The sequence below is a fragment of the Heterocephalus glaber genome, unplaced genomic scaffold (genome assembly GCF_053883595.1).
Source record: "Heterocephalus glaber isolate CG9 unplaced genomic scaffold, H.glaber_assembly_v1.0 deba00001564, whole genome shotgun sequence".
NCBI lineage: Eukaryota > Metazoa > Chordata > Mammalia > Rodentia > Bathyergidae > Heterocephalus > Heterocephalus glaber.
In genome coordinates, this window is record NW_028258351.1 from 1,082,841 (window position 1) to 1,110,664 (window position 27,824).

General features: G+C 40.9%; 2 protein-coding genes across 2 annotated transcripts in view; both read left to right on the forward strand.

Moving 5' to 3' along the window:
• Nucleotides 1-301: 301 nt before the first annotated feature.
• Nucleotides 302-6,251, forward strand: Smg8 (SMG8 nonsense mediated mRNA decay factor). Its single transcript, XM_004870352.3, has 4 exons — nucleotides 302-2,108; nucleotides 3,167-3,312; nucleotides 3,529-4,398; nucleotides 5,823-6,251. Exons 1-4 carry the CDS (start codon nucleotides 350-352, stop codon nucleotides 6,018-6,020), a joined length of 2,973 nt encoding a protein of 990 aa, XP_004870409.1. The 5' UTR covers nucleotides 302-349; the 3' UTR covers nucleotides 6,021-6,251.
• A 2,093-nt stretch (nucleotides 6,252-8,344) lies between these two features.
• The window catches only part of Gdpd1 (glycerophosphodiester phosphodiesterase domain containing 1), a 47,753-nt gene continuing 28,273 nt past the window's right edge, over nucleotides 8,345-27,824 (forward strand). The window contains exons 1-2 of the mRNA XM_004870353.4: nucleotides 8,345-8,734; nucleotides 18,680-18,722. Coding sequence (XP_004870410.1) covers nucleotides 8,593-8,734; nucleotides 18,680-18,722 — 185 coding nt within the window. The 5' untranslated portion in view covers nucleotides 8,345-8,592. The remainder of the gene's footprint in view (nucleotides 8,735-18,679; nucleotides 18,723-27,824) is intronic.

Sequence of the window (27,824 nt, forward strand, 5' to 3'; positions counted from 1 at the left end):
GGTCCTTAGGCTTCCTGCTCCATTTTTAAAGACGTGTCTTGTTAAATTTCCAAGACTGGCCTAGAACTAGCGATCTTCCTGTCTTAGCCACCCGCGAACTTGGCAGGCACGAGCCACTGCGCCCTGCTCTGTAATTGTTTTTTTGACATCTTAATTTCTACATTCTCAATTTGAGGAAATTTAGGATTTGCGAAGCCCGTGGTCATAAAAATAGGAAAGGAAGAGCAGGAGGCGGAACCAAAGTTAGAGAAAACCAGGAATTGAAGAAGCGGAGCGGAGATTTCACAACTGGACGAGGGCCGGTTGGGTTTAGAGGGCGGACCGGAAGGACTTTAGCAAAGGCTCAACGATGGCGGGTCCCGTCCGCTTGCGAGAGCTTTTAATGGGCGCCTCAGCCTGGATGGGCTCTGAAAGTCCCGGAGCGTCCCCTACAGAAGGCGGAGGGAATGCGGGTGGCGCACCGGAGCCCCCGTGGCGAGAGGATGAGATTTGCGTGGTGGGAATCTTCGGCAAGACGGCTCTGCGCCTGAATTCCGAGAAGTTCTCCCTTGTCAACACGGTGTGCGACCGACAGATCTTTCCCCTCTTTCGTCACCAAGATCCGGAGGATCCAGGTCCTGGAACCAAAACCGAAGCTGGCGCTGTCAGTGAGGCCGGTGGATCCGGGGACCCAGGGGCTGCCGCCGGGGATCCAGTTCGGGGAGGTGTAGCTGGCACTGAAGGAAACCGAACTGAGCCAGGTTCCCAGGACTTCAGCCTTCTGCAGGCCTATTACAATCAGGAAAGCAAAGTTCTTTATCTTCTTCTCACTTCCATTTGTGATAATTCACAGCTTTTGCGGGCTTGTCAGGCTCTTCAGAGCGGGGAAGCTGGAGGAGGCCTCTCTTTACCACATGCAGAAGCGCACGAGTTCTGGAAGCATCAGGAGAAGTTGCAGTGCCTCAGTCTCCTTTACCTTTTCTCCGTTTGTCACATCTTGCTCCTGGTCCATCCCACTTGTTCCTTTGACATCACTTATGATCGAGTGTTCAGAGCCCTGGATGGGCTGAGACAGAAAGTACTGCCCCTTCTCAAAACAGCCATTAAGGATTGTCCAGTTGGCAAAGACTGGAAGCTAAACTGCCGACCTTGCCCACCTAGACTCCTTTTCCTCTTCCAACTCAATGGAGCCCTTAAGGTGGAACCGCCTCGGAGCCAGGACACTGCTCATCCAGACAAGCCCAAGAAACATTCTCCCAAAAGAAGACTGCAGCATGCCTTGGAGGATCAGATCTATAGAATCTTCCGTAAGAGTCGAGTCTTGACTAATCAGAGTATTAATTGCCTCTTTACTGTACCTGCCAACCAGGCTTTTGTGTACATAGTCCCTGGAAGCCAGGAGGAGGACCCAGTAGGCATGTTGTTAGACCAACTTAGGAGTCACTGTACTGTGAAGGATCCTGAATCTTTGCTGGTGCCTGCACCCCTTTCTGGGCCCAGGCGATATCAGGTGATGAGGCAGCACAGCCGACAACAACTTTCCTTTCACATTGATAGCAGCAGTTCCAGTTCTTCAGGCCAACTAGTGGATTTCACTCTTCGGGAATTCCTGTGGCAGCATGTGGAACTGGTCCTAAGCAAGAAAGGTTTTGATGACAGCGTGGGCAGGAACCCACAGCCTTCCCATTTTGAACTTCCCACTTATCAGAAGTGGATCTCAGCAGCTGCAAAACTATACGAAGTGGCTATTGATGGGAAAGAGGAGGATGTGGGGTCACCCACTGGAGAGCTAACTTCTAAGATTTTCAGTAGTATTAAAGTCTTGGAAGGGTTTTTGGATATTGACACAAAATTCTCAGAAAACCGGTGCCAAAAAGCTTTACCCATGGCCCATAGTGCCTATCAGTCAAATTTGCCTCATAATTACACAATGACTGTCCATAAGAATCAGCTTGCACAGGCTCTTCGAGTGTACAGTCAGCATGCCAGAGGTCCAGCCTTTCACAAATACGCTATGCAGTTACACGAGGACTGCTACAAATTTTGGAGCAACGGCCATCAGCTCTGTGAGGAGAGAAGTTTAACTGATCAACACTGTGTACATAAATTTCACTCATTACCTAAATCAGGTAGCTATATTTTTTTCATTTTGAAATCAAAACTTTGAGCTGTTTTTAGCGGGTGTTTTTTGTTTTTTGTTTTTTGTTTGGTACCGGGGATCAAACTTGGGTCCTTCCGCAGGCGGCGGAACCACTGAGCTAAATCCCTGGCCCAAAATTTTTTTCTGGTACGGGGATCGAACTCGGGTCCTTGTGAGGCAGGCGGCAGAACCACTGAGCTAAATCCCCAGCCCCACTTTGAGCTGTTTTTTGTTTGTTTGTTTGTTTTTTTGGTGCCGGGGATCGAACTCAGATCCTTCTGCTTGCGCAGCAGGCAGCGAAACCACTGAGCCAAATCCCCGGTCCTGAGCTGTTTTTATTCTTTTCTTTAAGATGATTTACTATGTATTGATATTTTTTAAAGTGCCCTACAGAAATTTAGGTGGATCAGCTATAAAGTGAAACTTAGGTGCATTCCTGCTGTAAAAGGAAAATATTAGCCATGACTGTAATTTCTTATTTTCTTATATTCAAAGAATGGACCCTACTGAATTGGTAAATGATAAAAAATAGTACAAAGTTTCAGAAATTTTACATCAGCATTTTAATCTTGAAGTATTTGTTGAGTTAAAATGAATATAGCCGGGGATTTAGCTCAGTGGTTTGACTGCCTGCCTCGAAAGTGCAAGGTCCCAAGTTTGATCCCCGGTACCAAAAAAAAGAGGTAAAATGAATATAAAGAAGTGTAAGGTCACCATAATGATGGCAGCAGGAGGAAAAATTCACTTAGAAACTCAGATACTTAGATTAGGATTGGGAATATATAGCTCAGTGTAGAGCACTTGCATAGCATGCATGAAGCCCTAGTTTCCATCCCCAACATTGAAAAACAAAACCGTTAGACTAAAAATGTATTTTCATTTGTTTCTTCTGTTATGTGTATTTAGTTAAAGTTTTGTGTGTATCTGTATTTTTCTGATTTCCAAAGAACTATTTGAAGAACTTTGGGGCTCTGTATTATAGAATGCAAAGTATACTTGTCTCCACATTGTATTTGTGGAATTAATAGTGACTGTTATATTTTCCAGGAGAAAAACCAGAAGCTGATAGAAATCCCCCTGTGCTCTATCACAACAGCCGAGCTCGATCCACTGGTGCCTGTAACTGTGGACGGAAGCAAGCACCCCGAGATGATCCCTTTGACATCAAGGCAGCTAACTACGACTTTTATCAGGTAGACTCTGAAGTTTTTCTTCTTCCTGTTCTCTCTCTTCTCTTACTAAATATCATCTGAGTAAAAATACATAGGCAAAATATTTAGAAAAGTAAATGCAGCTAGATTGTGGTATACAATCAAGAGCAGGTTCTGTACACTTTTTATTTGCTCACACATTAATTGTTGATCTTGGTTGAAAAGTTTTTATATTGCTTTTTTCCCCTTGCTTTTTAGCTTCTGGAAGAAAAATGTTGTGGAAAATTGGATCATATCAATTTCCCAGTATTTGAACCAAGTACTCCAGATCCTGCTCCTGCCAAAAATGAATCCTCTCCTGCCCCTCCAGATTCGGACGCTGATAAACTTAAAGAAAAAGAACCTCAAACCCAAGGAGAGAGCACAAGCCTGAGTTTAGCTTTGAGTTTGGGCCAGTCTACAGATAGCTTAGGTACCTATCCGGCTGATCCACAGGCTGGAGGAGACAATGCAGAAGTTCATGGTCAAGAAGTAAAACCTGAGAAGAGACCAAATCTGGTTGATCGACAGGCATCCACAGTTGAGTATCTGCCAGGCATGCTACATTCCAATTGCCCAAAAGGTCTTCTACCCAAATTCTCCAGCTGGTCTTTGGTGAAACTAGGCCCTGCTAAGTCTTACAACTTTCATACAGGTCTAGACCAACAGGGCTTCATTCCAGGAACAAACTATCTTATGCCTTGGGACGTTGTCATCAGGACAAGAGCTGAAGATGAAGGAGATTTAGACACAAATTCTTGGCCTGCTCCCAATAAAGCCATTCCTGGAAAGAGAAGTGCAGTTGTCATGGGAAGAGGAAGACGACGAGATGATATAGCTCGGGCTTTTGTGGGCTTTGAGTATGAAGACTCTCGAGGTCGGAGATTCATGTGCTCAGGACCTGACAAAGTAATGAAAGTGATGGGAAGTGGGCCAAAGGAATCAGCTTTAAAGGCCCTGAACAGTGATATGCCCTTATACATTCTGTCCTCGTCTCAGGGTAGAGGACTAAAACCACATTATGCTCAACTTATGAGGCTTTTTGTTGTGGTTCCTGATGCTCCTTTGCAGATAATACTAATGCCCCAGGTAAGAAATAAAACCCTCCTCATTCCCAAAGAAAGAAATGGTGATGCTTCTTTTGATTGGTTTTTTTTGTTGTTTTTTTTTTGTGTTTGGTATCGGGGATCAAACTTGGGATCTTGTGCTCGCGAGGCAGGCGATGGAATCACTGAGCTAAATCCCTGGCCCCACTATTCTGTTTCTTAAGAGGAATTGTAGGAACCTGGCAGAGTGGCTCGTGCCTGTAGTCCTAGCTACTAGGGAGGCTGAGCCAAAAGAATCTCCTGAGCCCAGAAGTTGGGGCTAGCCTGGCAGCATAAATGAGAAACCATTTCTTAAAAAGAATAATCAAATAAATTGTATTTTATTTTACCATTCTCATAGTAGCTAGAAAATTGTGGGGATTTTAATCATTTCACGTTGTCAGTTCACATCATCTGTTTCCAAAACAGAACTTGAACTTTAAAAACCTGTGGAAAAGCAGGATAATATTTGAGACTAAATAATGTACTATTGGCTGGGCATGGTGGCTCACTCCTGTAATCCCAGCACTCAGGAGGCTGAGGCAGGAGAATTACTGAGTTCAAGGCCAGCCTGAACTACATAGACTCTGTCTCAAAAGAAAAAAAAAAAAGACTGGATTTAGCTCAGTGGTTCTGCCGCCTGCCTCACAAGCACAAGGACCGGAGTTCAATCCCCAGTACCAAAAAAAAGAAAACAGTGTGCCCATATTTGCTTTATCTCTTTTTTTTTTTTTTTGGTTGTTGTATGGGGATTGAATACAGGGCCTTCACACTGAACTACATACCTAACCTTTTTTGTTTTAAACCTTTTATTTTTATTTTTTTATTTTGAGACAGGGTATTAGTAAGTCTCAAGGTGCCCTGGCTTGGCTCAAATTTGTCATTGTCCTACCCAGCCCCCGGCCAGGCCCCTGCCCCCTTTTGGTGCTAGGGACAGAACCCAGGGCCTTGCACATGCTAAGTGTATTCTCTACCCCTGAGCTTACCCTAGCACCCCCCCGCCGTGATAGTTGGGGTTTGAATCCAAGTTTTGAGTCTTTCCACAGGTTAGGCAAGCACTGTACCAATGAGCTACATCCTCATCCCTTTTTAAAAATTTTCTAAGTTGCCCCAACAGGCTGGTAATTGCAATTCTCCTGCCTCAGCTTCCTGAATGGTTGCCATTGTAGGCATGCACCACACCCACCATCTGCTCAATCTTATATGCTCTTTGAACCTATTATTTATTTAGGCTCTTATCTTTCAGGTACTTCTTTTTTTTGGTACCAGGGATCGAACTCTGGACCTTGGGCTTATGAGGCAGGCAGCAGAACCACTGAGCTAAATTCCTGGCCCTCTTTTTTTCTCTTTTCTTTTCTTTTCTTTTTTTTTGCCAGGTATTTCTTGTTGAGAAATATAAAAAATAATTATGTTTCTTGTGTTTTTTAGGTTCAACCAGGCCCACCACCATGTCCAGTATTTTACCCAGAAAAACAAGAAATCACTCTCCCACCTGATGGCCTTTGGGTTTTGAGATTTCCTTATGCGTATGTGACTGAGAGAGGACCTTGTTTCCCTCCTAAGGAAAATGTGCAGCTAATGAGCTATAAGGTGCTCCGTGGGGTTCTTAAAGCAGTGACACAATAAGCGTTTTCCAGACAGTCCAATCCTAAACTTGAGCTACTTTTTGGTTTTGGTGTGTATGTGATGTTTGTTTTTTGGTATATGTATATCATTTGGGTTTTCCCAAATCCAAAATGTGTTTTGGCTATAGGAGTTCAGTATTTTGACAATAATTGTTTCACTGTTTCATTATATTGTTGATATTTATTGTAAGTGGTGTTGCAACTTCGTAATAAAGAATGGTTCTAAAATATATGTGGTTGATACCTCTGTTTTCCATTGTTTTGTTTCAGTGTCCATAATAAAACATGTTTCCATCATAACTGAATGCTGTATAACTACTATACTGAGCAAAACTTTTCTTTTTAGCTAAAATGATGTTTTGGTCAGGATTTTCCTGCTCCTGAAATTGTCTTCAAAACAAGGTGATCCATTAGATTATATATGGTAATGGTATGAAGAATGATTAATTGCAAAGCAAAACTAAAAACATTTCTTTGGCTCACAGTTCTGGTAGTTTAGCTTGTTTTGTTCTAACCATTTCATTCTTGTACTGATGAGGTCTTTTCTTGTTGTTTGTGGGTTTTTGTTTTTGTATTTTTTTGGTACCGGGAATCGAACTCTCTTATTTGTGTTTGTTTTGTTTTCCTTTGGTTTTTTGCAGTACTGGGGATGAAACCCAGGACCTCATACATGCTAGGCACTCTACCATGGATCAACACCCCCAGATTCCTCCCAGATACCGTATTGGAAACCAGTGCTACCTGAACTAAAGTTTTTAAAGCCAAGATATTAATGTAGATGTAATTCTTGTAAAATTTCTGTATTGGCTGGGTATGGTGGTGACACACACCTATAATCCCAGCTGAGGCAGTAGTATTGTTTTGAATTCAAGCCAGCCTTGGCTACATAGTCAGTTCAAGGCCAACCTGAACTACATAGTGAGAACTTGTCTCAAAAAAAAAAAAAAAAAATCCTATACTGTAAAATAATTTGCTAAGTTGTACAAATCTTCTATGGTAACTTTTACCAGCATAAATACCACCACATAACCATTGATGCTATGTCATTTAGTGTACAAAATCAGATAGCAAAACTGTAATTGCGTATATGTTTCTAGACACTGATTTTGAATTGCTGGAGCAACAGAATTTAGTGAGATTTTAGTGTAAGTATGAAATATCCTTAATAAATCTGGCTACTTTTAAAGCTTTTTTTCCATTGAAAAATATACAGGGAGGTAAGTTGTTGTGGCTCAGTAGTAGAACACTTGCTCTAGCATGTGCAAGGACCTGGAGGGTTCAATCTTCAGTACCACCAACAAACAAAAATACAGGGAAGCTGGGTGTAGTGGTTTATACCTACAATCTGAGGCAGGAGGACTACAACCTGGAGACCAGCCTGGACAACTGAGAGAGACTCTGTCTCAAAATAAAAAGGGGTTGGTAATACAGCTCAGCGCCTCAGGGTTTCAGTCCCTACTACCAACAAAAGTGAAAGGAGTCTCATCGGAGAAACGGGGAGGATCTCTAGACCTCAGGAATTTTAAACCAGCCTGAGCAAACTAGTCAATCTCAGTCCCTAAAAATATACATATGATTTGCCTCCCTCAGGCTCTGGATTAATTCTTTTGTTTTCTTTCCTTTCTTTCTTTCTCCCCTCCCTTCCTTTTCTTTTTTCTTTTCCTGGGTCAGAGAGGCACGGTGCCTCTGAGCTAAATCCCCGACCTTGAATTAATTCTTTTGCATTGAAATGTGACTCTTAAATGTTTTGACAGTTTGGAACGTGTGGGATTAAAGGGAATTTAGTGGCCAGTTTTTCTAAGAAGTGATATTGTACAATCTTGCTGAAATTTCCTAAATTTATTTATTTTTGGAGTTGGGTCTTGAACTCAGGACCTTCTACATGCTAAGCACTCCTAGTCTTTTGTTTGTTTGTTTGTTTTGTTTTTTTGAGAGAGAGAGAGTCTAATTCAAGCTATACTTCAACTCACTATGTAGCCGAAGCAGGCCTCAAACTTGCGGCAGTCCTCCTGCCTCAGCCTCCCGAATGCTGGGATTACAGGCACAGGCGAGTGCCACCACGCCTGGCGGTTTATTTTTAAATGGACTTGTAAATTAACAAATATTTGAGTGCCTATTGTACACAAAGCCTCGGAAACAATTCGCGTTTCCTAGAGTTCATGGGCTCTTTCCTTTTGGGTGTGATAGTTTTCAAGGCAATTCTTGAATAGTCTTTTCTGCCTGAGTGATGACAAAAACACGGGCAGGTTTCCAAGCTTTTACCTCAGTTGGGAGCTTCTCAAAAGCACTGCGCGTCACCGCCTCAAGGCTAGGTGACACAAGCTCAAGGTTCAGTAGGACTTTTGCAGGCTTCCACCGAGGGGTCGGAGTGCGCCTGCGTGTTGCAGCCCCTTTGTTGCCCCGGCGCTGGGCTTGCGTTGCGCCTGCGCGGTGGGCCGGTACGAAGAAGTGTGCTGCACCCCTGGCGCCGGCTGGGGGCGAGCAGATCTCGAGCAGCCCCAGCAGCCGTTGAGATCGTCGCAGCGGGGTTCCAGAGGCCCGGGAGGTGGGAGCCTTCCCACTCGTTGACTGAGATGTCGTCCACCGCAGCTTTTTGCCTTCTCTCTACCCTGGGAGGGTACTTGGTGACCTCATTCTTGTTGCTTAAATACCCGACCTTGCTGCACCAGAAGAAGAAGCAGCGATTCCTCAGTAAACACATTTCTCACCGCGGAGGTGAGAGGGGTCCCCAGAACCCGAGGGCGGAGGTGGGGGAGGCTGGGGCTCTGCGAAAGGTGGCCGGATGGAAAAACGGTGAGAGTTTGAGGAAGAATGGGATCGTGTGGCTAGAAGACTCCCTCTGAGGCGAAGGCGGTGTGAAGGGGAAGAAGGGAAAGGCTCTGGAGTCGGAGCTCTGGCGATGCTGTGTGGAATCCAGCGGTGTCGGGGGTTCGGGGAGGGGGAGCTGCCAGGGTGAAAATGAAGGGTAGACCGGGCATTTCTCAGCGGGTGAAAGGATGATCGCAGAATCCCTTCCTAGCAGCCAGGCATGAAGGGGGAGCGCCATGCAGATCCTGGGGTACCGCGGGGGAGCCGGGGCGGACTGCTCTGAGCAAGCCGGCAGCCGGCGGACTGGGGAGGCCGGGCGAAGAGCAGGGCTGAGATGGATCTGCGCGGCCCTGGTGTCTGCGTTGCTTGGGGGCTAGTCCCACCCTCACGCACCAGAATTGAGCCCTCGTAATTGAGAAGAGAGAGAAACCGAGTCCCCCAGCCCGAGACATTTCCCAAGGTCATAGTTAGAGCTTGGGACCAACTGGAGCAGGGAGCTGGAGTCCTGGTTACGAGTTCCCAACCCTGCACCTGATTTTGTTTGTTTGAGCACCATCCTCCAAAAAACATAACACGTGGATTTCCAAAAGAAAACGATTTCGTGTATGACAAGGAATTTTTTAAAACGGACATTTCTTTGGGAAAGTACCTATTATAAAGATGCTAGGTAGTCCACCCTCAGTTTCTAAGATTACAGGTCAGATCTTTGTGTCTTCACTGTAGTGTAACAGTGCGACTTCATTATATTTCAAGCGTAATATATAAAATGTTGTGAAATTGGAGTGTTTTAGTCATCTTTAACTTCAGGGATGCAAGTAACACCGATTTAAAATCGCTTGAAATTTACAATCTAATGTAAATTGCAGGAGTTCACAGTCTAAAACTTGATTTAGTGTCCTGGCCCCTATTATGAAAAGTATTGGGAAGAAGAAAGTTTTAAATGTCACAGAAATGTGTTATCATTCTCCTGTATAATTTTATGTTAAACACAGTTCGAATGAATGACTTCCATAGTTAGCCTAGTCCCCCTCAAAAAGCAGTAAAGGTTTAAAGAGTTGATAGTTAAATGTCGTTTTATTGACCCTAATGTGGGTTATCTGGCTTATTTTCTTTATGGTACTGGGAATTTAACCCAGGGCCTTCATATAAGATACACCCTCAGCCCTTTTGGCGGGAGGGCTTGCTAAATTCCCAGGATGGGAATTGTGACCCTCTCATCTCAGGCATGTACCACCACACTTTACTTTATCTGTATTTTAATAAAAACATAAACTAGGATTTTTTTTTTTTTTTTTTTTTTTGGTACTGGGGATTGAACTCGGGTCCTTGCGCTTGCGCAGCAGGCGGTGAAACCACTGAGCTAAATCCCTGGCTAAACTAAGATGTTTACTAACCACAGGATGACTACACTACTAACCTTTGGGACCAGGGACCAGCTTTTAGTGTTCAAGTTGTTACCGAAGACATGTTTCAGTGGTAGTAAATCCTATTCTGGGGCTTAGTAGTACACACTGCAGTAGTGTTTACTGATTCACAAAAAGCGTGCTTATGAAAAACCCCAAACAAAAACAAAAAACCTTAGATCTTCTAAGAAGCTAACTAAACTGTCATTATGAATTATCTGAATTTTATTTTAGAAGAAATACATGTTAATTTTTGAAATTTTGTGAGTGGAAAAAAACAACAGTCCACAGAGACTTAAAATGTGCTAGAACATCGTAGCAAGTATCAAATTGAGGAACGTGAGATCTCAAGTACTCATTTACTGTTTGTTTGTTTGGGTTTTTTTGATACTGGGGATTGAACTCAGGACCTTGCGCTTGCAAGGCAGGCGCCCAAACCACTGAGCTAAATCCCCAGCTCAAGTACTCATTTATTGTTAGAAGTACTTTTAATGTATTTTCTCCTTAGATATGTCATTTCGGTATCACTCATTATGTGAAAATTTTCATTATTTGTAAATATAACATCAGTATTTGTATATTCAATAATGCAACAGCCTTTTGTGGGAATCTTGTTAAATATATTCAGACTCAAAATAGGACCTGTCAGGGCTGGGGATTTAGCTCAGTGGTTCCGGCGCCTGCCTCAAAAGCACAAGGTCCCCTGTTCGATCCCCGGTACCAAAAAAAAATAGGACCTGTCTGATGGTCCTATAAAAACTGTAATAAGGCTGGATATAAAAACTGTAATAAGGCTGGATATGGTGGTGCATGCCTGTAATTCCAGCACTCAGGTGGCTGAAGCAGGAGGAGCTCTGCGAGTTTGAGGCCAGCCAGGGCTACATAGTGAGTTCAAGTCCAGTCTGAACTACACACTGAGACCCTTTCTCAGAAAAACAAAAGGCAAAAAACTATAGTAAGTCCTCATATCTTAGTGCTTAATACACTCTTTTTTTAAAGAATCTTTTTTTAGTTTTTGGTGAGACAGGGTCTTGGTTTGTTTTGTTTTGTGTTTTTGTTTTTTGAGACAGGGTCTCCCTATGTAGTTCAGGCTGGCATCAAATGTGAAGTGATCCTCCTGCCTCAGGCTCCCAAGTGCTGGGATGACAGGGATGCGCCACCGTGCCTTGGTTAATACACTCCTAGTGAGTATGCACACCAAGTAATACAGAGTGATAGAAGAGACATTTACTTAAAATGCTTGTAACTCAAGATACTAAATATAAAAGATAAGTGACTAGGATGGAGTCACTCCTGATTGCTTGCAGTTTTTGTCTTGGATGCTAATGATAGCAATCACTTGTCACTTTGTACAAATTGCTCACATTTGTGCTCATCCTCTGTTGATCTAACTGCAAACCTGATATTTAGTATGGCATCTAAAACATATTTTCCTACATTTGGAATCATACTGTATATAAATTTATTCCAGATGCCCACAGAGTTAGCTGGAGAAATAAAGACAGCAGAGAAATAATTGAACGTAACCGAACCTATCTCCATGGGCCAGTTGAGTCAATCAATAGGCTTTGTAGAATATAATCTATTTATTTGGACTCAGTAACCAAAGGATAGATTATCATCAACTGATCACATCCCTTCCTTTCATCCTAATCTTTTAACTGTGGTCTCAAGGCAGGAAACTGTCACAATCTGGTCATCCTGCCACAGATTGATTTGGCAGGCAGTAAACCAAACTTTAATTGGTTGTGCAAGGAGAAAATGAGACATGAGTTTGTCTCAAAGTCACTGGAAGTTGCATCCTGCAGTTGCACTGAAGCATGTTCTGCTCACAGTATTGGTTCTCGTCAGCTCTCGTCTCTTCATTCTTAGTATCCGGGTACTCTTTCTCAAGTGTTTGTGAGGACTTCTTCCCACCTGATGATGACAACAGAGTAATTTAGCCTTTCTTTAATAGTACTGTCCTGCTTAATAAAGCAGACTTTTTTTTTTTTTTTTTTTTGGTACCGAGGATCAAACTCGGGACCTTGCGCTTGTTAGGCAGGTGCCGGAACCACTGAGCTAAATCCCTGGCTAAAGCAGACTTTAATAGACTAAAATGTTCTTATTTTCAGTGATGACCATACATACATACATACATATAAGATCACACGTATATACATATAAGATATATGTATCTTTTTAAAAAAATTTTTTGTAGTACTGGAGATTGAAGGTAGAGCCTTGCACATGCCAGGCAAGTGCTGTTCCACTTAGTTACCCCTCATACTCTCTCTCTCTCTCTCTCTCTCTCTCTCTCTGTCTCCCTCTCTCTTATCTTGATCAGTTGCCCATCCTGGCCTCAAACTTGTAATTCTCCTAAGTATCTGGGATTATAGGCATGTGCCACCTTACTCAGCCATAAAAACAGTTTTTTCTTTGTTTTTTGAGACAGAGTCTTGCTATATAGCCCAAACTAGCCTTAAATTCTTGATTTTCTTGCTTAAGCCTCCCATACACTGGGATTATAGGCCACCACTTCTGACTCTTGTCATTAATTTTATAAACATCACAGGAGCACATATTTATATCATGTGTACAAGGTGGTAATGATAGTGGTGGTTGGAGCATAACTGTTACAAGTCGTCTATATTTTTTGAACCTTTATTGGTATCTAAAACATTTGAGAGATAAAAGGAAACTGCACAGATAATTATTTCCTTTTTCGCCGCCTGCCTTGCAAGCGCAAGGACCCGAGTTCAATCCCCGGTACCAAAAAAAAAAAAAGACTAGTTAAGGAAACAAAATAGAATGTTTTCTTATCCTATCAGACTTTAACCAGTCACGAAGTAATTATGAAGCACAGTATGAAGGAGGAAAAGTTAATATAGAATGAAATATTGGGAAAAATGTAATGAAAGCAATGAATAAAATGAGAATTTTTCAGAAAATGTTTTCTCAAATAAAAATGTGCACTGTTAAAGAGGGAGTTGAGCGGATATAAACAGAAGAATAATGAAAATTATTATTCATACTAGGATAGCATGTAAATCTGTGCTAGGTACTAATTATCTTCCGTATTTCATACTAATTAAAAATTAAAATCTAGCTGTGCGTGGTGGTGAATGCCTATAATCCAAGCTACTCAGGAAGCTGAAGCAGGAGAATCTCAAATTTGAGGCCAGTTTGAGCAATTTAGCCAGACCCTATCTCAATAAAATGTTACAAGCTGGGCGGGATAGTGCATCCTATAATCCTAGATGCCGGTGGCTGAGGCAAGAGGATCACCAAGAATTCAAGGCCACCATATAGTTCAAGGCCGGCCTAAACTATACAGGGAGACATTGTCTCAACGAAACAAAATGAACCAAAACCCCAGAATAAATAGCATTTACAAAGGGGATGTAGCTCAGTGGTAGAGTGCTTGGCTATCATGTTGAGGCCCTAGGTTCAATCCCTAGTACTTCAAAAAAAAAGGTTAAAATTCTGTTTGCATGTAGAATGGTTATTTGCACACCCAGGAATTGTATATGCTGTTTATTAGGAGAAACAAAAAATTCATGACAAGCCAGCTTCTGCGAAGTAAATCATTTCATGAGAGAAGCCCTACCACTAAATAATTCCTTCGAGAGGAATTCATACTTCTTAATTGGTCCCTTAGTTAACTCTCCAGACTTTCACCATATGAGTCTGAGTAATTTATAAGTATTGTCAGTGTGGAATTTATCTTCTAGCTTTAGAAACACGTAGAAGAATATGAGGATAAGGACCAACAGAAGTAATTTCTCTGTAAATAGTATTAGGTAGCTGCGTTCATTGACCTGTAAAGCTGAAGTAAAGACGCTGTGTGAATGTAGCATAAAAACAGCAGCACAGTTAGTGGTGAAAAGGATGGACTCTGAAATCATACTACTGGACTTGAATCCTGGTCCTCCTTTTAGCTGGGACCTCAGCCAATCTCTTTTTCTGGAAATATTTAATACGTACATATAGGGGTTTTGTGTTTTTAATGAAATATGTAATGTGATAGCACAGTATCTGGCTTCTGTTAATTACTAATACCTTGATCACCTTTTCAAAATTTTAGCAATGATTGTATTACAGTGATGACAAGACCTGTATCATTTTTCTCAAGAGTAATGAAAAATGTTGACCTTCATCCAGGCATGGTGGCACACGCCTGTCATCCCAGCACTTGGGAGGCAGAGGCAGGAAGATTGCCTTGAGTTTGAGACCAGCTTGGGCTATATAATGAGTTCAGGGCTAGCCTGAACTATATAGCGAGAACTTGTCTCAAAAAACAAAACAAAAAAATAAAATAAAATGTTGACTTTCAATATTAGAAAAAAATGATTAAGGAATAGCATCAAAGGTAGATCATGTGCCAAAATACCAATACTTTCTACAATCAAGATTTTATTTTATTATTTATTTATTGTTTTATTATTTTTTGAGACAGTCTCACTTTGTAGTTCAGGCTGGCCCTGAACTTACTATGTAGCCCAGGCTGGCCTCAAAATCATGGCAATCCTGCTGCCTCAGCCTCGCAAGTGCTGGGATGACAGGCCTGTACCACCACCCCCAGCTACAATCAAAATTTTAATAATGACTTTAATAAATTTATAAAATAGGTTAAAAAATATATAAATCTCCACATAGCTACCACTCAGATGGAGATATAGAACATTTCTAGTCCCCTATAAGATTCCCTTGTTTCTCTACCTCTGTATCCAGAGGTTACCACTCTCTTGGCTTATTGCCCTTCATTATAAAGATAGTAGGTTTCAAAGTGTGGTCTGTGGGCTCCTGGGGGTCTGCAAGATCAAAAGTATTGTATTTTCATAGACATTTACCTTTTATACTGCTTTAATATTTGCATTGATGGTATGGAAGCATTAATGGGGAGGACTGGAGTGTAGCTCTGTGGTAGAGCATACACTTTGCATATTTGAGCCCTTGAGTTCAGCATCAGTGGGTAAAAAATACTATTGCTTTAGCATGAATCAAAGCAGTGGTACCATATGTACTAGTGGCCATTGTATTCTCCACATTTAAATGTGCAGTGTAATCACAGTTAAGAGTTGGTTTCACTTAAGTATATCCTTGATGTATTAGTAAAAATTATAAACTGCTGCCTGTGGTGATGCATGCCTGTAATCCCAGCACTCAGGAGGCTGAGGCAGGAGGATTGCCACAAGTTAGAGGCAGCCTGGGCTACATACATAGTGAGTTCAAGGCCTTCCTGAACTACATAGTGAGACCCTGTTTCAAAAAAAATTACAAACTTTATTAAATTTCACTTTTTTTGAGAAAAGTTCTTGCTATATAGTACAGAAGTCCAGGCTGACCTTGAACTTGTGATACTCCTGCCTCAGCCTCCTGAGTGCTGAGACTACAGGCATGTGCCACTATGCCCAAGAATAAATTTCAGCTGAGTATTTATTTATCTATTTTGTTTTGTTTTTCTTTTTTTGCAACAAGGTCTCACTATGTAGTTTAGGCTGGCCTGGAACTCACTGTGTAGCTCAGGCTGGCCTCCAACTCGCAGCGACTCTCCTGCCTCAGCCTCCCAAGTGCTAGGATGACAGGCATGTGCCACTATGCCCAGCTAACAATTGTGATTTAAAAAAAAAATACCTCATAGTGCCACATGCCTGTAAACCTAGCTACTCTTGAGACTCTCAAGAGGATTGCAAGTCTGAGATCAGCCCGGGAAACTTAGTGAGACCCTGTCTCAAAATAAAAACTAAAAAAGGGCTAGAATGTAGCTCAGCACTCCCTGGCTTCAGTCCCCAGTACTGAAAAAAAAAAAAAAAATCCGCAACACAGTGTGTTAGCATTTAACAGATTGACATAATTCAGTGAATCAGTATTTTCCAGATGACCAGTGTATGATGGCATAAAATCATATATGTGAATGATTCATTCAGAACTAAAGATGGACCCATGGAATGTCATGTTAAAAACCACCTTTTAAAAAACTCCCCTTTTTTTTGCTGGGTGTGCTGGCACATGTGATCCCAACCACTTGGTAGGCTGAGGCAAGGGGATTACAAATTCAAGCCCAGCCTGAGCAATTTGGCACCACCCTGTCTAAATAAAATCTGCCGGAGATGTAAGTCAGTGCTTCTTGGGCTCAACTCCTCGTGCCAAGAAAGGAAGGAAGAATCTACCAGCTGTTGAATTGTGATGTAGCCTTTTTTATTTGGTTTATGATTTCTTTTTTTTTTTTTTGGTGTTATTAGGGATTGAACCCAGGGCCTTGTGCATTGAGCCATGCCTCCAGCCCCATGATACAATATCACAGAAGAGCCTTTCTGTTCCTGGGCCAGGGATTTAGCTCAGTGGTGCCGCCACCTGCCTCACAAGCGCATGGTCCTGAGTTTGATCCCCAATACCAAAAAAAGAAAAAAAAAAAAAGTAAGAGCCTTTCTTTTCTAACTGCTTATCTGTGTGAAGGTAGACATATATTAAGCAGGTATGAGAATCTACCTGCTTTCTATTAAGCCAGACTAAATTAAAGAGGTTTGCAAAAATGTAAAACAATATCACTTTTTCATTAAATTTTTTGTTTGCTTTAGGAAATAGCTATTTATTTCATAAAAACATTATTTTTAATGTGAATATACTAATGGGTGTAAATTACAAATAAAAGCACTTTGGAACGCAGTAATTTTTGAGTAGAAAGGAGTCCAGAGGGCTGGGGATTTAGCTCAGTGGTTCCAGTGCCTGCCTTGCAAGCACAAGATCCTGAGTTCAATCCCCGGTACCAAAAAAAAAAAAAGTGATACATATTGTAGAGGGTTTGTCAGGTACAGGAGAATTCATATTAGAATAGAAAAATCATCTGTATTCTAACCATCTAGAGATAACTACTTTTAATTTGATTTGTTGGATTAAACTTCTGTTTATTAGGAAAAAAGTTAAGAAATTAAAAAGACACTAAAGTCAGCAAAGGAGTTCATGATGCCGACTCTGATCAGCTGACCGTGGTGACTGCCAGGCTGTGCCAGTGTGATGTTTCCTTTCCTTTCTTTACAATTAATAATTTTTGAAGGACCACTTTGAAACTACATAAATACCCCATCTTGCATTGGATTTTCAATCCATTTTATTAAAAAGGATTCAGAATTTCCTATTTTGTCCTGTGGTTTAAAATCTGACACTGTAGCCAAGGATGGTGGTACACACCTATCATCCCAGCACTTGGGAGACTGAGGCAGGAGTATCGCTTTGAGTTTGAGGGCAGCCTGGGCTACATAGCAAGACCCTGTCTCAAAATAAAATAAAGGGCTGCGGATATAGCTCAGCAGTGCAGCGCTTGCCTGGCAAGCAAGAGACCCTGAATTTGAGTCCCAGTACCAAGGACAAAACAACCAACACCCCCCAAAAAATCAAAATAAAATAAAATAAATAAAATCTGACACTGTCAGTATTTTGATGCTTGTACCAGATTTGATCAGTGAGAGGTCCTTCATGCTGACTTCTGTGTCCTTTGAACTCCTTGCTTTTTGGCACAAGTAGTAGTTTAACTTAACTTACTAATAATCACTGTAGGACTTTTGTCTTTTTTGTAATATTCTAGAGTACATTGTTCTTGAATATTGATTATCTGAATATAACATATTTTCACAGTTTTTGAGTAAAAGATCAGTTAACCTCATCTAACCAAGGGTCATCTAACCTCAGAAGGGCACTTACTTTTACAAAAATTACTTGCGTATTTACTGTAACTTTTTTATCATGTGTGTCAACTCTAATAACCAAAGTGAGACCAGGGATCCTAACTCCATAGTCTCATCCTCAAATACTACACTGTACTGCTTTCAACCAAGGTGATTAAAACAGGCACTTCTAGGGTGGGGCTTGTAGCTCAGTGCCACCGCACCTGCCTGGCAAGTGCAAGGTCCTGAGTTCAATCCCTGGTACGGGGAAAAACAAAAAACAGGCACTTCTTTTTAGCAATTCATGGGTAAGGGAGAAGAGAGACAAGTAAATAATTTATGCTCTAGTATGATAATTACCTTAGTAGAGATATGTGTAAGACTCTGAGGATAGAGAGAAGACTTTCATTCTGTCTGTAGAGATGCATGTGTACCAAATCCTCTTTTGTCTTTCCTTTGACAAATAGATGATAGAGCTAAAAATTATGTTTAAATTTTCCTAATCCTCTTGGGTTTCTGTGACTGTGTTTTCTCCTTTTATTTATTTATTTATTTATTTATTTATTTATTTTTGGTGGTGTTGAGGGTCAAACCCAGGGCCTTGTGCATGCTTGGGAGGTGCTGTACTGTTTTTGATCATTGATTCCTATTGGTAAAGCTAAAAAACAATTCAAAATCCTTATACTCTTTAAAAAGATCTATACTATAAATCTACATAATAAGTAAGCATCAGGACTCTTTAACTGTATTCATCTCTAGAAAAATAATATATTCAGACTATCTAGTAAATTTTAATGTTTTCACAGGTGCCGGAGAAAATTTGGAGAATACAATGGCAGCTTTTCAGCAGTAAGTACAGTAGATTAATAGATACTCTTCTTCTATTAAAGAGATGATGATTCACAAATGGAAGATAGCATAGATGTGGCATCCATTTGTGATAGTTGTTGTAGAAAATTGAACTGCTTTCTTCATTTGGTTAGCTTGAAGTATAACTGTTTGGCTTGTATATAACTGAAAAACTAGATAAGAGTTTAGGGTAATCAAAAGATACTATAGTTCCAAAGCTGAAAGAAGACCTTAGTAACAAGGCATATATTGTGTGTAATGCTAATTAGTCTTGGAGAGAAGGAGCAAATGAAACAACTATTGTATTGACTGCTGTTTATGATTAGGGTTATGTGTCTTTGTCCTCAGTAATTTTTGTTCCAATCTGAACCTGCACACTGTTTTCCTTTTGCAACCCTCATGAGTCTGTTGGTCTTTTTTTTTAATATTATAATTTGATATTGCATATAGTCCTTTAGAGCACTTCACAGAGAAGCAGCAGGAGAGACAGGAATGAAAGCTGATTGGTACCATTGTTCTTGTCCTAGAGTCAGTGATTATCATCAGTCTATGGTAATGATGAGAACAGTGTTTCTTTTCCTGAAAAACAAGGAATGTAAAAAATTAAACCCAATGGAAGATAATTTTTTTTTTTTTTGTACTGGGGATGGAACTCGGAACCTTCCGCTTGCGAGGCAGGTGGCGGCACCACTGAGCTAAATCCCTGGCCCCAATAGAAGATAATTTTGAGGACTTTTTTTTTTGCTTTTAACTTTTTGAGGGTTTTTTTTTTTTTGGTACCGGGGATCGAACTCCGGTCCTTGCGCTTGCGAGGCAGGCGGCAGAACCACTGAGCTAAATCCCCTGCCCTTTGAGGGTTTTTTTTTTTTAATTGGGGTTTTGTTGTATTGCCCAGGCTGATCCCAAATTCTTGAGGCATTTTTATGTATATAATTGAGACTAAGGAAGTAAGGAGTTTTTCATTTTGTTCTTTGTAGTGCTGGGGTTTTGAACTCAGGGCTCTGAGTATGTTAAACACGTTGCTTTTCCAGGGACTCTTAGCCCAGGAAAACTTGATCTAAGTTTTTATTCTACTTCCCAACAACCTGACACTTAGGATTATTTTTCCGGTTAACAGGTCCAGTGGTACTGTTTCTTCGTATTCTAGTTTCATCTGAATCCTGTCCTCCATGTGTTTTTCATCTCTTATTCTTTCTGTTGAGGATGATCTCAAAAATCTCTTTAAAAAGTGCAGAATCTTTCTGTTACAGACTGAAAGTGAATATTTTAATTTAAATTACCCTGTTGTTCTCTTAGATTCTACACCTACCAAGTTAGCTACAGTTAACTACAGACATATAATTTTATGTGTACAGTTTCCAGTGAGAGACACAGAAACACACACACTGTTATCATTTTTGCCTTGGATGTAGGTGATATAAATAACTTTGAAGAAACAGCTCATAATTTTGTGTGATTTTAGCATTTTTTATATTTGAAGCCCATTATTTTTGAGGCTTTTCTTTATATTCTTTAAAAAATGTTTACCAATCACACTTATTTATGAAATTACAATAGATTAAAATAGTGAGTGCCATGCGTGATGACACATGCCTGTAATCATAGCACTCCAGAGGCCAAGGCAGGAGGATCACTGTGAGTTTAAGACTCTGTCTCAGAATAAATAAATAAAAGTTATTTTTAAGGTTGGAACATTTGAAAATATCCCAATTTTTTACTCTAAAGATTCTAATCCTCGAATTTTTTCTTTTTTTTTTGGTACCGGGGATTCAACTTGGGTCTTTGGTCTTGCGCAGCAGGTGGCGAAACCACTGAGCTAAATCCCCGGACCTCGAATATTTTTTATATTCGAAGGATATATAATTTAGATATTTTTACTTGCTGAGCACAGAGTTACATTTCCCATCTTCAACAGTTTTTATACAGTTTTGTTCAGAGAGTAACTACTGAAAAGTGGTACAACCTTCTCTGTCACGTGGTATATACATGGTATTTTTACATACGATTTTTGCAGTGTTAAAGGTCGAAACCAGGGGCTCATGCTTGTATCCCCAAGACAACTGTTCACCTTTTTAGTTTTAAAGGTTTTTATGGTACTTCGGAAGAAGAAAGAAACTCTCTCATATTTTATTGTTAATGTTATTAGATATATTTATTTTTGTTAGCAAGATTTTCATCAGAGACCAAGTACCTGAATTAAACAAAAACCAAAAATCGAAAGAGGAAATGGCTCACAGTCTCAGAGGTTTCAGTCCAGAGGAGGCCGGCGTCCAGGGAGGAGCATCATGGTGGAGGCTGTGGTGGGTCAAAGCTGCTCACCTCATTGCAGCTGGGAAGCAGGGGCAGAGGAAGAGCCAGAGAGGAAGGGTGGGGCAAGCTGTCCCCTCCAAAGGCTCACCCTCGATGGCCCACCTCATCCCGGTAGGCCCCGCCTCCCAATAAACCGTTCACTTAGGAATTCATCACTGGATCAATCCACCTGATGAAGTTAGAGCCCTCCTGACCCATTGAGTTCCTCAGATCCTATTAAATGCCAAGCCTTCAACAGAGTCAGGTTTTTGGCTGCTTGTTAGCTAGCCAACCTTTTTTGTTTTTGTTTTTTGCTTTTGGGACAGGGTCTTGCTATGTAGTTGAGGGTGGTCTTAAACTCACTAGGTAGCCCTGGCTGGCCACAAACTTGAGCTCCTCCTGCCTCAGCCTCCCAAGTGCAGGGATTATGGGCCTGGGCCACCATGCCTGACTTGAATTTTTTTTTCTGTCATTCCCAGAATTTTTTTTCTTTTGAAGCAAAATATTGATTGGTACATTTTAGATATACATAATGATAACACTCATCATAGGAAATTTGCACCTGTACATGATGTATGCGCCTTTTCTTTTTTTCCCATTCCCGTCCTCCCTTCTCTATATACAAAAGCTTTGTTTCCATTTTTCCTTCTTTTTTCACTTTTTTTCTTGTCCCTTCCTTCCTTTCCTCCTCCTCCTCCTCCCTTGTTCCCCTTCCCATTTGAACATTTTCTTCCCATTTCCTGATAACTATTATACATTTTGAATTTTATATAAAACCTAAATCCAAAAGGCTTTATTTTTTCTTTTCTTTTTTTGGTACTGGAGATTGAACTCAGGACCTTGAGCTTGCAAGGCAGGTGCTGCGTCACTGAGCTAATCCCTGGCCCTAAAAGGCTTTAATTTTTTTTTTTTTAAAGGCTTTAATTTTAACTTTTCTTTTTTTTTTTTGATCCAAGGTCTCATTAGCCCACACTGTCATCAAACTCACAATTCTGCCTCAGCTGTCCACGTGTTGGGATTATGGATGTGTGCTAACCTGACCTTTTTTTTTGGTACCAGGGATCGAACTTGGGACCTTGCGCTTGCAAGGCAGGTGCTGGAACCACTGAGCTAAATCCCTGGCCTACCTGACCTATTTTTAAACCTTTTTTGAGGGTTTTTTGGTTTTTGTTGGTATTTGGGTTTTGCCTTTTGGGGGGGGGGGGTTCTTGGTCTTATGCATTGGTATTCTTGCTATTAATACATACTTTTAAATTTTTATTTGTATTTTTAATTTTGAGATAGGATCATCCTAAATTGCTCAGGGTGGTCTTGAACTTGCAATCCTCCTAGCTCTGTCTTCTCAGGAGCTGGGATTATAGGCATGTACCATTACACCTAGCTATATCTACCTTTTTTTTTGAGACAAGAGACTTGCTATGTCTTTCAGGGTGGTCTTGAACTCACTACATAGCCTGGGCTGGCCTCAGACTTGCAGGGATCCTCCTGCCTTGGCCTCCAGGGTGCTGCAGGTGTGTATCACCATATCCAGCTATATTTACTTTTTAATTTACAAATGTTTTACTGTTTAACTTCCATGACACTTAGATTTTTTCTCCCTTAAATATCTAGCAACATGATGCTGATTGTAATGGTGCATGTCTATAGTCCCAGCTACTTGTGAGCTGAGGCAGGAGGATTTCTTAGGCTCAGGTGCTCAAGACCAGCCTGAGCAACATAGTGAGGCCTTGTCTAAAAATCAAAAAAATAGGCACCCTATTTCAAGGTACCATATATTAAAAAGCTAAAGAACTGTAACACATAATCAGCAAAAGATAGATGCAGTGCTTAAGTGTACATATCCTTGATAGGATGGGTAGTTGGGGAGAGAGAAAGGCCAGCTAACACTTAGATCTTACTTATATACACATTTACAAATACATTTAGTCAGGCACTAAGGTGCATGCCAGTAATCCCAGCTCTCAAGAGGGTGAGGCAAGAACATGTCAAGTTTGAGTCTAGTCTGGGCAATTTAGTGAGACCCTGTCTCAAAACATCAAAAAGAAAATTTTTTTTAAAAGTTAGATATACATTTTATAAAGCATATATATCATGGAGGTGAAGATGAGAAAATATTAGAGTGTAAATAGTTGATGTGAGGGAGCCTGGTTTAGGTTAACCAGAAAATAGAGAAGATACTCATTCTAGAAAAGCTATCATTTGAAAAGAGGAAGAAACTATCTTTTAATTTTTTATTTATTTGGTTTTCTGAGAGTGTCTCATTATGTCTGTAACCCAGGCTGGCCTCTAACTCATCCTGCTGTAGCCTCCAAGTGCTGGGATTACAGGCATGAGCCATTATGCCTAGTTTGTTTGTTTGTTTGCTTGTTTATTTGTTTATTTATTGTGCTGGGGATCAAGTCTAGAGTAGGGCCTTGCACATGCTATGCAAGCACTCTATCACTGAGATATGCTCCCAGTCTAAGAAGAAGCTATTTTTAAAATGTAAAATATTGAGATTAAGATGTGATGGTCAGTGGACAGGTGTATCGAGGAAATTGAAAGGACTTTAGGGATGTATGGGAAATTAATTCATTATGTTATAATGGAGTAGAGAAGTAATTTGGACTGACAGATAATTGCATCTCAGTTTATAAAGTGTCTTTACATGTGGTTTATAAAATGCTTTCACAAGCACCACCTCCCTCAGTTATTAATATGGCTCTTCTATAGTTTCCTTAGAAGCAGGAATCTTTTCTCATTGTTCTCTCACTCCCTAACATCCTGTTCAGGCTCTGATGCTAATTGACTCACACTGGTTGCCTCCTAAATGAGATATAGAACCATGCACTCCAAGAACGAAGTCAGCTGGGTATGGTTGTAATTTAGCAAGGCCCTGACTCAAATTAGAATTTTTTTAAAAAAGGGCTGGAGGTAGAGCACAGTACTATCTAGTTTTAATCCCCAGTACTGCACGAAAAGAAAAGGAAAAGAAAAAAAGGAACAAAGCATACAGATATCCTTTCATAGTAAGCATAGAATATTAAACTAAGGAACTGGACTGTATGTGTGTCAATGTAGTCTCTAAGCCCTTACATAAGTCAAATCTGGTTCTTAAGGGCTAATAAAACTAGGTTGTTAAACTAGGGCACCTTTGTAAATACGCACAGGACACTGTGATCCCTGTGGTACTAACATGAATGGTAGGAGAAAGAAGCAAATTGTATTAGCAAAAGCCGGAAGTTGGCCGACAGTCAAAGTAATTAATCAGTGCCCTGGTTTTCATCATCTAATTACTGCAATATTAATGATCTCATCTATGAAATGGGAATAGTAATACACTCTCAGTGGTGTGAGGAGTAAATAAAATGCAAGTCAGTTCCTTTACATAGACCACATTGTAAGTTGGTATGTTTGTTTTGGTGGAGTTTTTCCACATCTACTTTTCAAGCTAGAGTTTTTATTTCTTTCACTGAAAATGTTGAAGCCTTGGCTTCCCTAATTTTTGTTTTGTGTTTGTCATTCAGCTATAAAATATCTGGTGTTTCAGTTGACACAAGTGCTTTTTGTGTGTGTGTTACAGAGGATTGAAGCCAGGGCCTTCGTACTGATCTGCATCCCCAACCACCACATCCAGCTCTTCTTCCTTTAGTTTTTTTGAGACAGGGTCTTGGTTACTTGCCTGGGCTGGCCTTGAAGTCCCCCTTCAGCCTCCCAAGTAGCTGGGATTACAGGTGTGTGCCACACCACACCGGGCTTTATTATTATTATTATTTTTATTATTTTATTTTTTAATTTTTTTTTTTTTTGGTACCAGGGATCGAACTTGGCAGGCGGCAGAACCACTGAGCTAAATCCCTGGCCCTATTATTATCATTAATATGGAGTCTCACTGTGTACCGGTGCTAGCCTTGAACTCTTGGGCTCAAGGGCTCTTCCTGAGTAATTAAGTCTACAAACACATAGCACACACCCACACACATACCTTTATTTCTGAAAGCTGCTGAGTATTCTTGGTTGGCTTTTTTTTTTTTTCAAGACTTAGCATATATCGGGCTTGGTGGTGTACACCTGTAATCCCAGCACTCAGGAGGCTGAGGCAGGAGGATTGCTGTGAGTTCGAGGCCAGCCTGGGCCACATAGTGAGTTCAAGGCCAGCCTGAACTACATACAAAGCAAGGCTCTGTCTCAAAAAAACCCCAAAAGACTTAGAAAATATCATCCCACTGTCTCCTGACAGTATTTTCCTCTCCTTAGGAAGTCTTTAGGTCTGATGTATTTCTTACTTGTCCGAATTTTTTCTTTATCTTTGATTTTTGATAGTTTGATTATTGTGTGTTGTATGAACTTTGCTTTGGGTTGTGTTTTATTGGAGATCTCTGCAATTTCTGTACCTAAATGTACCTGCTTCTTTCCTTAAACAAGTTTTCATCTGTTATTTCTTTAAATACGATTTCTGGCTCCCTTTCTCCTTCTTTAATCTCTACTATGCATAATATTTTAGGTCTTGTAATGGTGTCCCTTAATTCTAATAGGCTTTCTTCATTCTTTTTTCTTTTTGATTCTCTGATTGGGTAATTTCAGATGTTCTGCTCTGGATTTCACTGATCCTTCAACTTCATTGAGCTGACTGTGGAACTTTCTATTGCATTTTTTTCTTTTTTTTTTGGTACTGGTGATTGAACTCTGGTCCTTGCACTTTGCACAGCAGGCAGCAATCTATTGCATTTTAAAGTTCAGCCACTTATTTGTCATCTCTGGGGTTTCTATTTGTTCTTACTTTTTAAAAATTTTTATTTCTTTGGCTAACTTGTTTTGTTCATATATTTTTCAATTTTTATTTTAAAAATTCTGTATTCTTACAATTCACTGAATTTTGTAAAATGATTATTCTGAATTCTTTTAGTGTTATTTCATAGATCTCCTTTTCTTTAGGGTCTATTGCTAAAGCTTTATTAGTTTTTTTTGAAGGTGTCATAGTTTCATGAGTCTTTTTAATTCTTGTGTCATTCCATTGGTGTTTGTGCATTTACAGAGAAAACTACCTTTTTTTGGCCCTAACAGGTGTTCTTTGACAGGGATAAACCATAGCTATTTCTTGTGACTCTGGATGGGCCAGCTGGTAATGTCCCTGGGAAGACAGGGTGCTTTTTTTGCAGGCCGGGTGCCACTGAGCTAAATCCCCAGCCCTAGGCAGGGCTTGTTTTAAGGTTTTCTAGATGGCTGGATGGCTGTATGGCTGTCTTTGCTCTGAATTCTGATGGGGCAGCTTGCTAGGTGTTGCTGTCTAGTAAGACCTCATGTTGAGTTCTGCAGCCAGGCTGATGGGCACTATTGTGACCTGGTTGGGCCGCAGGATGCAGTCTTGGCCAGAAGGTGCTGCTATATCCAGTAGTTGGTCGGGGTTGCAGGTGGGGCCCCAGAGTTAGGTGGATTTGGGATGGGCGAACCAATTGTTATGCTTGGTAAAAATGACTTTCTTGAGCTGGACATGGTGGGACACACCTATAATCCCAGGACTCAGGAGGCTGAGGCGGGGGAATTGCCACAAGTTTGCGGCCAGCCTGGGCTCTATAGCAAGACCTGTCTCAAAACCAAAAATTTCGCTTGAGATTTGCCTCTGTCTCTGGGCAGGGTGTAAGAGTGGGCTTTGAGGCTGTAATGAGTGCTGACTAAATGCCCAGTGGTAGCACAACTAGTGGTAGCTCACTGTCAGAATTCTGTAGGGTTCCTCTTCCCTAGGTGAGGCCTGTCTGAACTGGACCTGGAGACTGACACTCTTGGGACTCAAGCCAAGCAGTGCTTCCCACCTCTTCTGGGAGTGACCAGCTCAGCTTTGCTGGCTGGTCATGCTTTTAGATGGCTCATGTGTCATTACTGAGCTTTCACTAAAATGTGCACACTGGCCTCTGTGCACTCCATCTCCTTGTATTGTTCCATCTGGCATTGTTTCCCCTTGCATTCCCGGTGAGGAGAGAATGAGTGGGCTTCCTGGAAAGTGTCTTAGCATGGTAGGGAATCTAGGTGCCTGCTTCACTATTTTCTTTTCCCTCAGTGGAGACTGGGGTCCTCAGGTTTTCTCTCCGAGTGCTGCTCTGCTGACTTAGGGAGTGGGCAGGATGAGGCTGTGAAAGGGAGACTATTTCTCTTACCCTTTCAGGGACAGATTTTTTATTCAATTCCATGGAACGTGCAAGTGACTCAGGCTTATCTCCATGTGCCAGGTTTTTCCCAAGGTGTTTTTGTCTATGAACAGTTGCTAGGTGACCTTTCTGTGGGTGGGGCTGAAGCCTGGGGCCTTCTGGTCCACATCTTTCTGAAGTCCCAGCTGACCCGGTTTATACTCTCAACAGCGCAGGGCTCCAGATCTTCCACATTCTCTCCAGTGCTGTGAATATTTAGGCATTTTTTGTTTGTTTGTTTGTTGTCATGGCCAACCTAATGGCTGTGAAAGGTATCTCACTGTGGTTTTGGTTGCATTTCTCTGATGATAAGTGATGGTGCTCATTCTTTTTTTCATCTTTTTTTTTTTTGGTACTGGGGATCAAACTCAGGATCTTGCATGGCGCGGTGCCACTGAGCTACATCCCTGGCTCGATAATATCTTAATGCACAAAAGTTTTTAATTTTGATGAAGTCCATTTTATGGTTTGTTTGGGGTTTTTTGCCTTTGCTTTTGCTATCATATTCAATAAAACATTGTCAAATCCAATGTCATAAAGTTTCTCTCCTGTTTTCTTCTCAGAGTTCTATAATTTTAGTTCATTGGTCTAAGTGTTTGATCCACCTTGAATGTATTTTTAAACTATTTTTTTTTTGTGGTGCTGGGAATTA

What these genes read in the sequence shown, in the direction of transcription:
- Smg8 (XM_004870352.3), top strand. Translation starts at nt 350, where the DNA reads ATGGCGGGTCCCGTCCGCTTGCGAGAGCTTTTAATGGGCGCCTCAGCC. An exon ending in TCACTCATTACCTAAATCAG is followed by an intron (nt 2,109 to 3,166) that starts GTAGCTATATTT and finishes TATATTTTCCAG; the next exon opens with GAGAAAAACCAGAAGCTGAT. An exon ending in AGATAATACTAATGCCCCAG is followed by an intron (nt 4,399 to 5,822) that starts GTAAGAAATAAA and finishes TGTGTTTTTTAG; the next exon opens with GTTCAACCAGGCCCACCACC.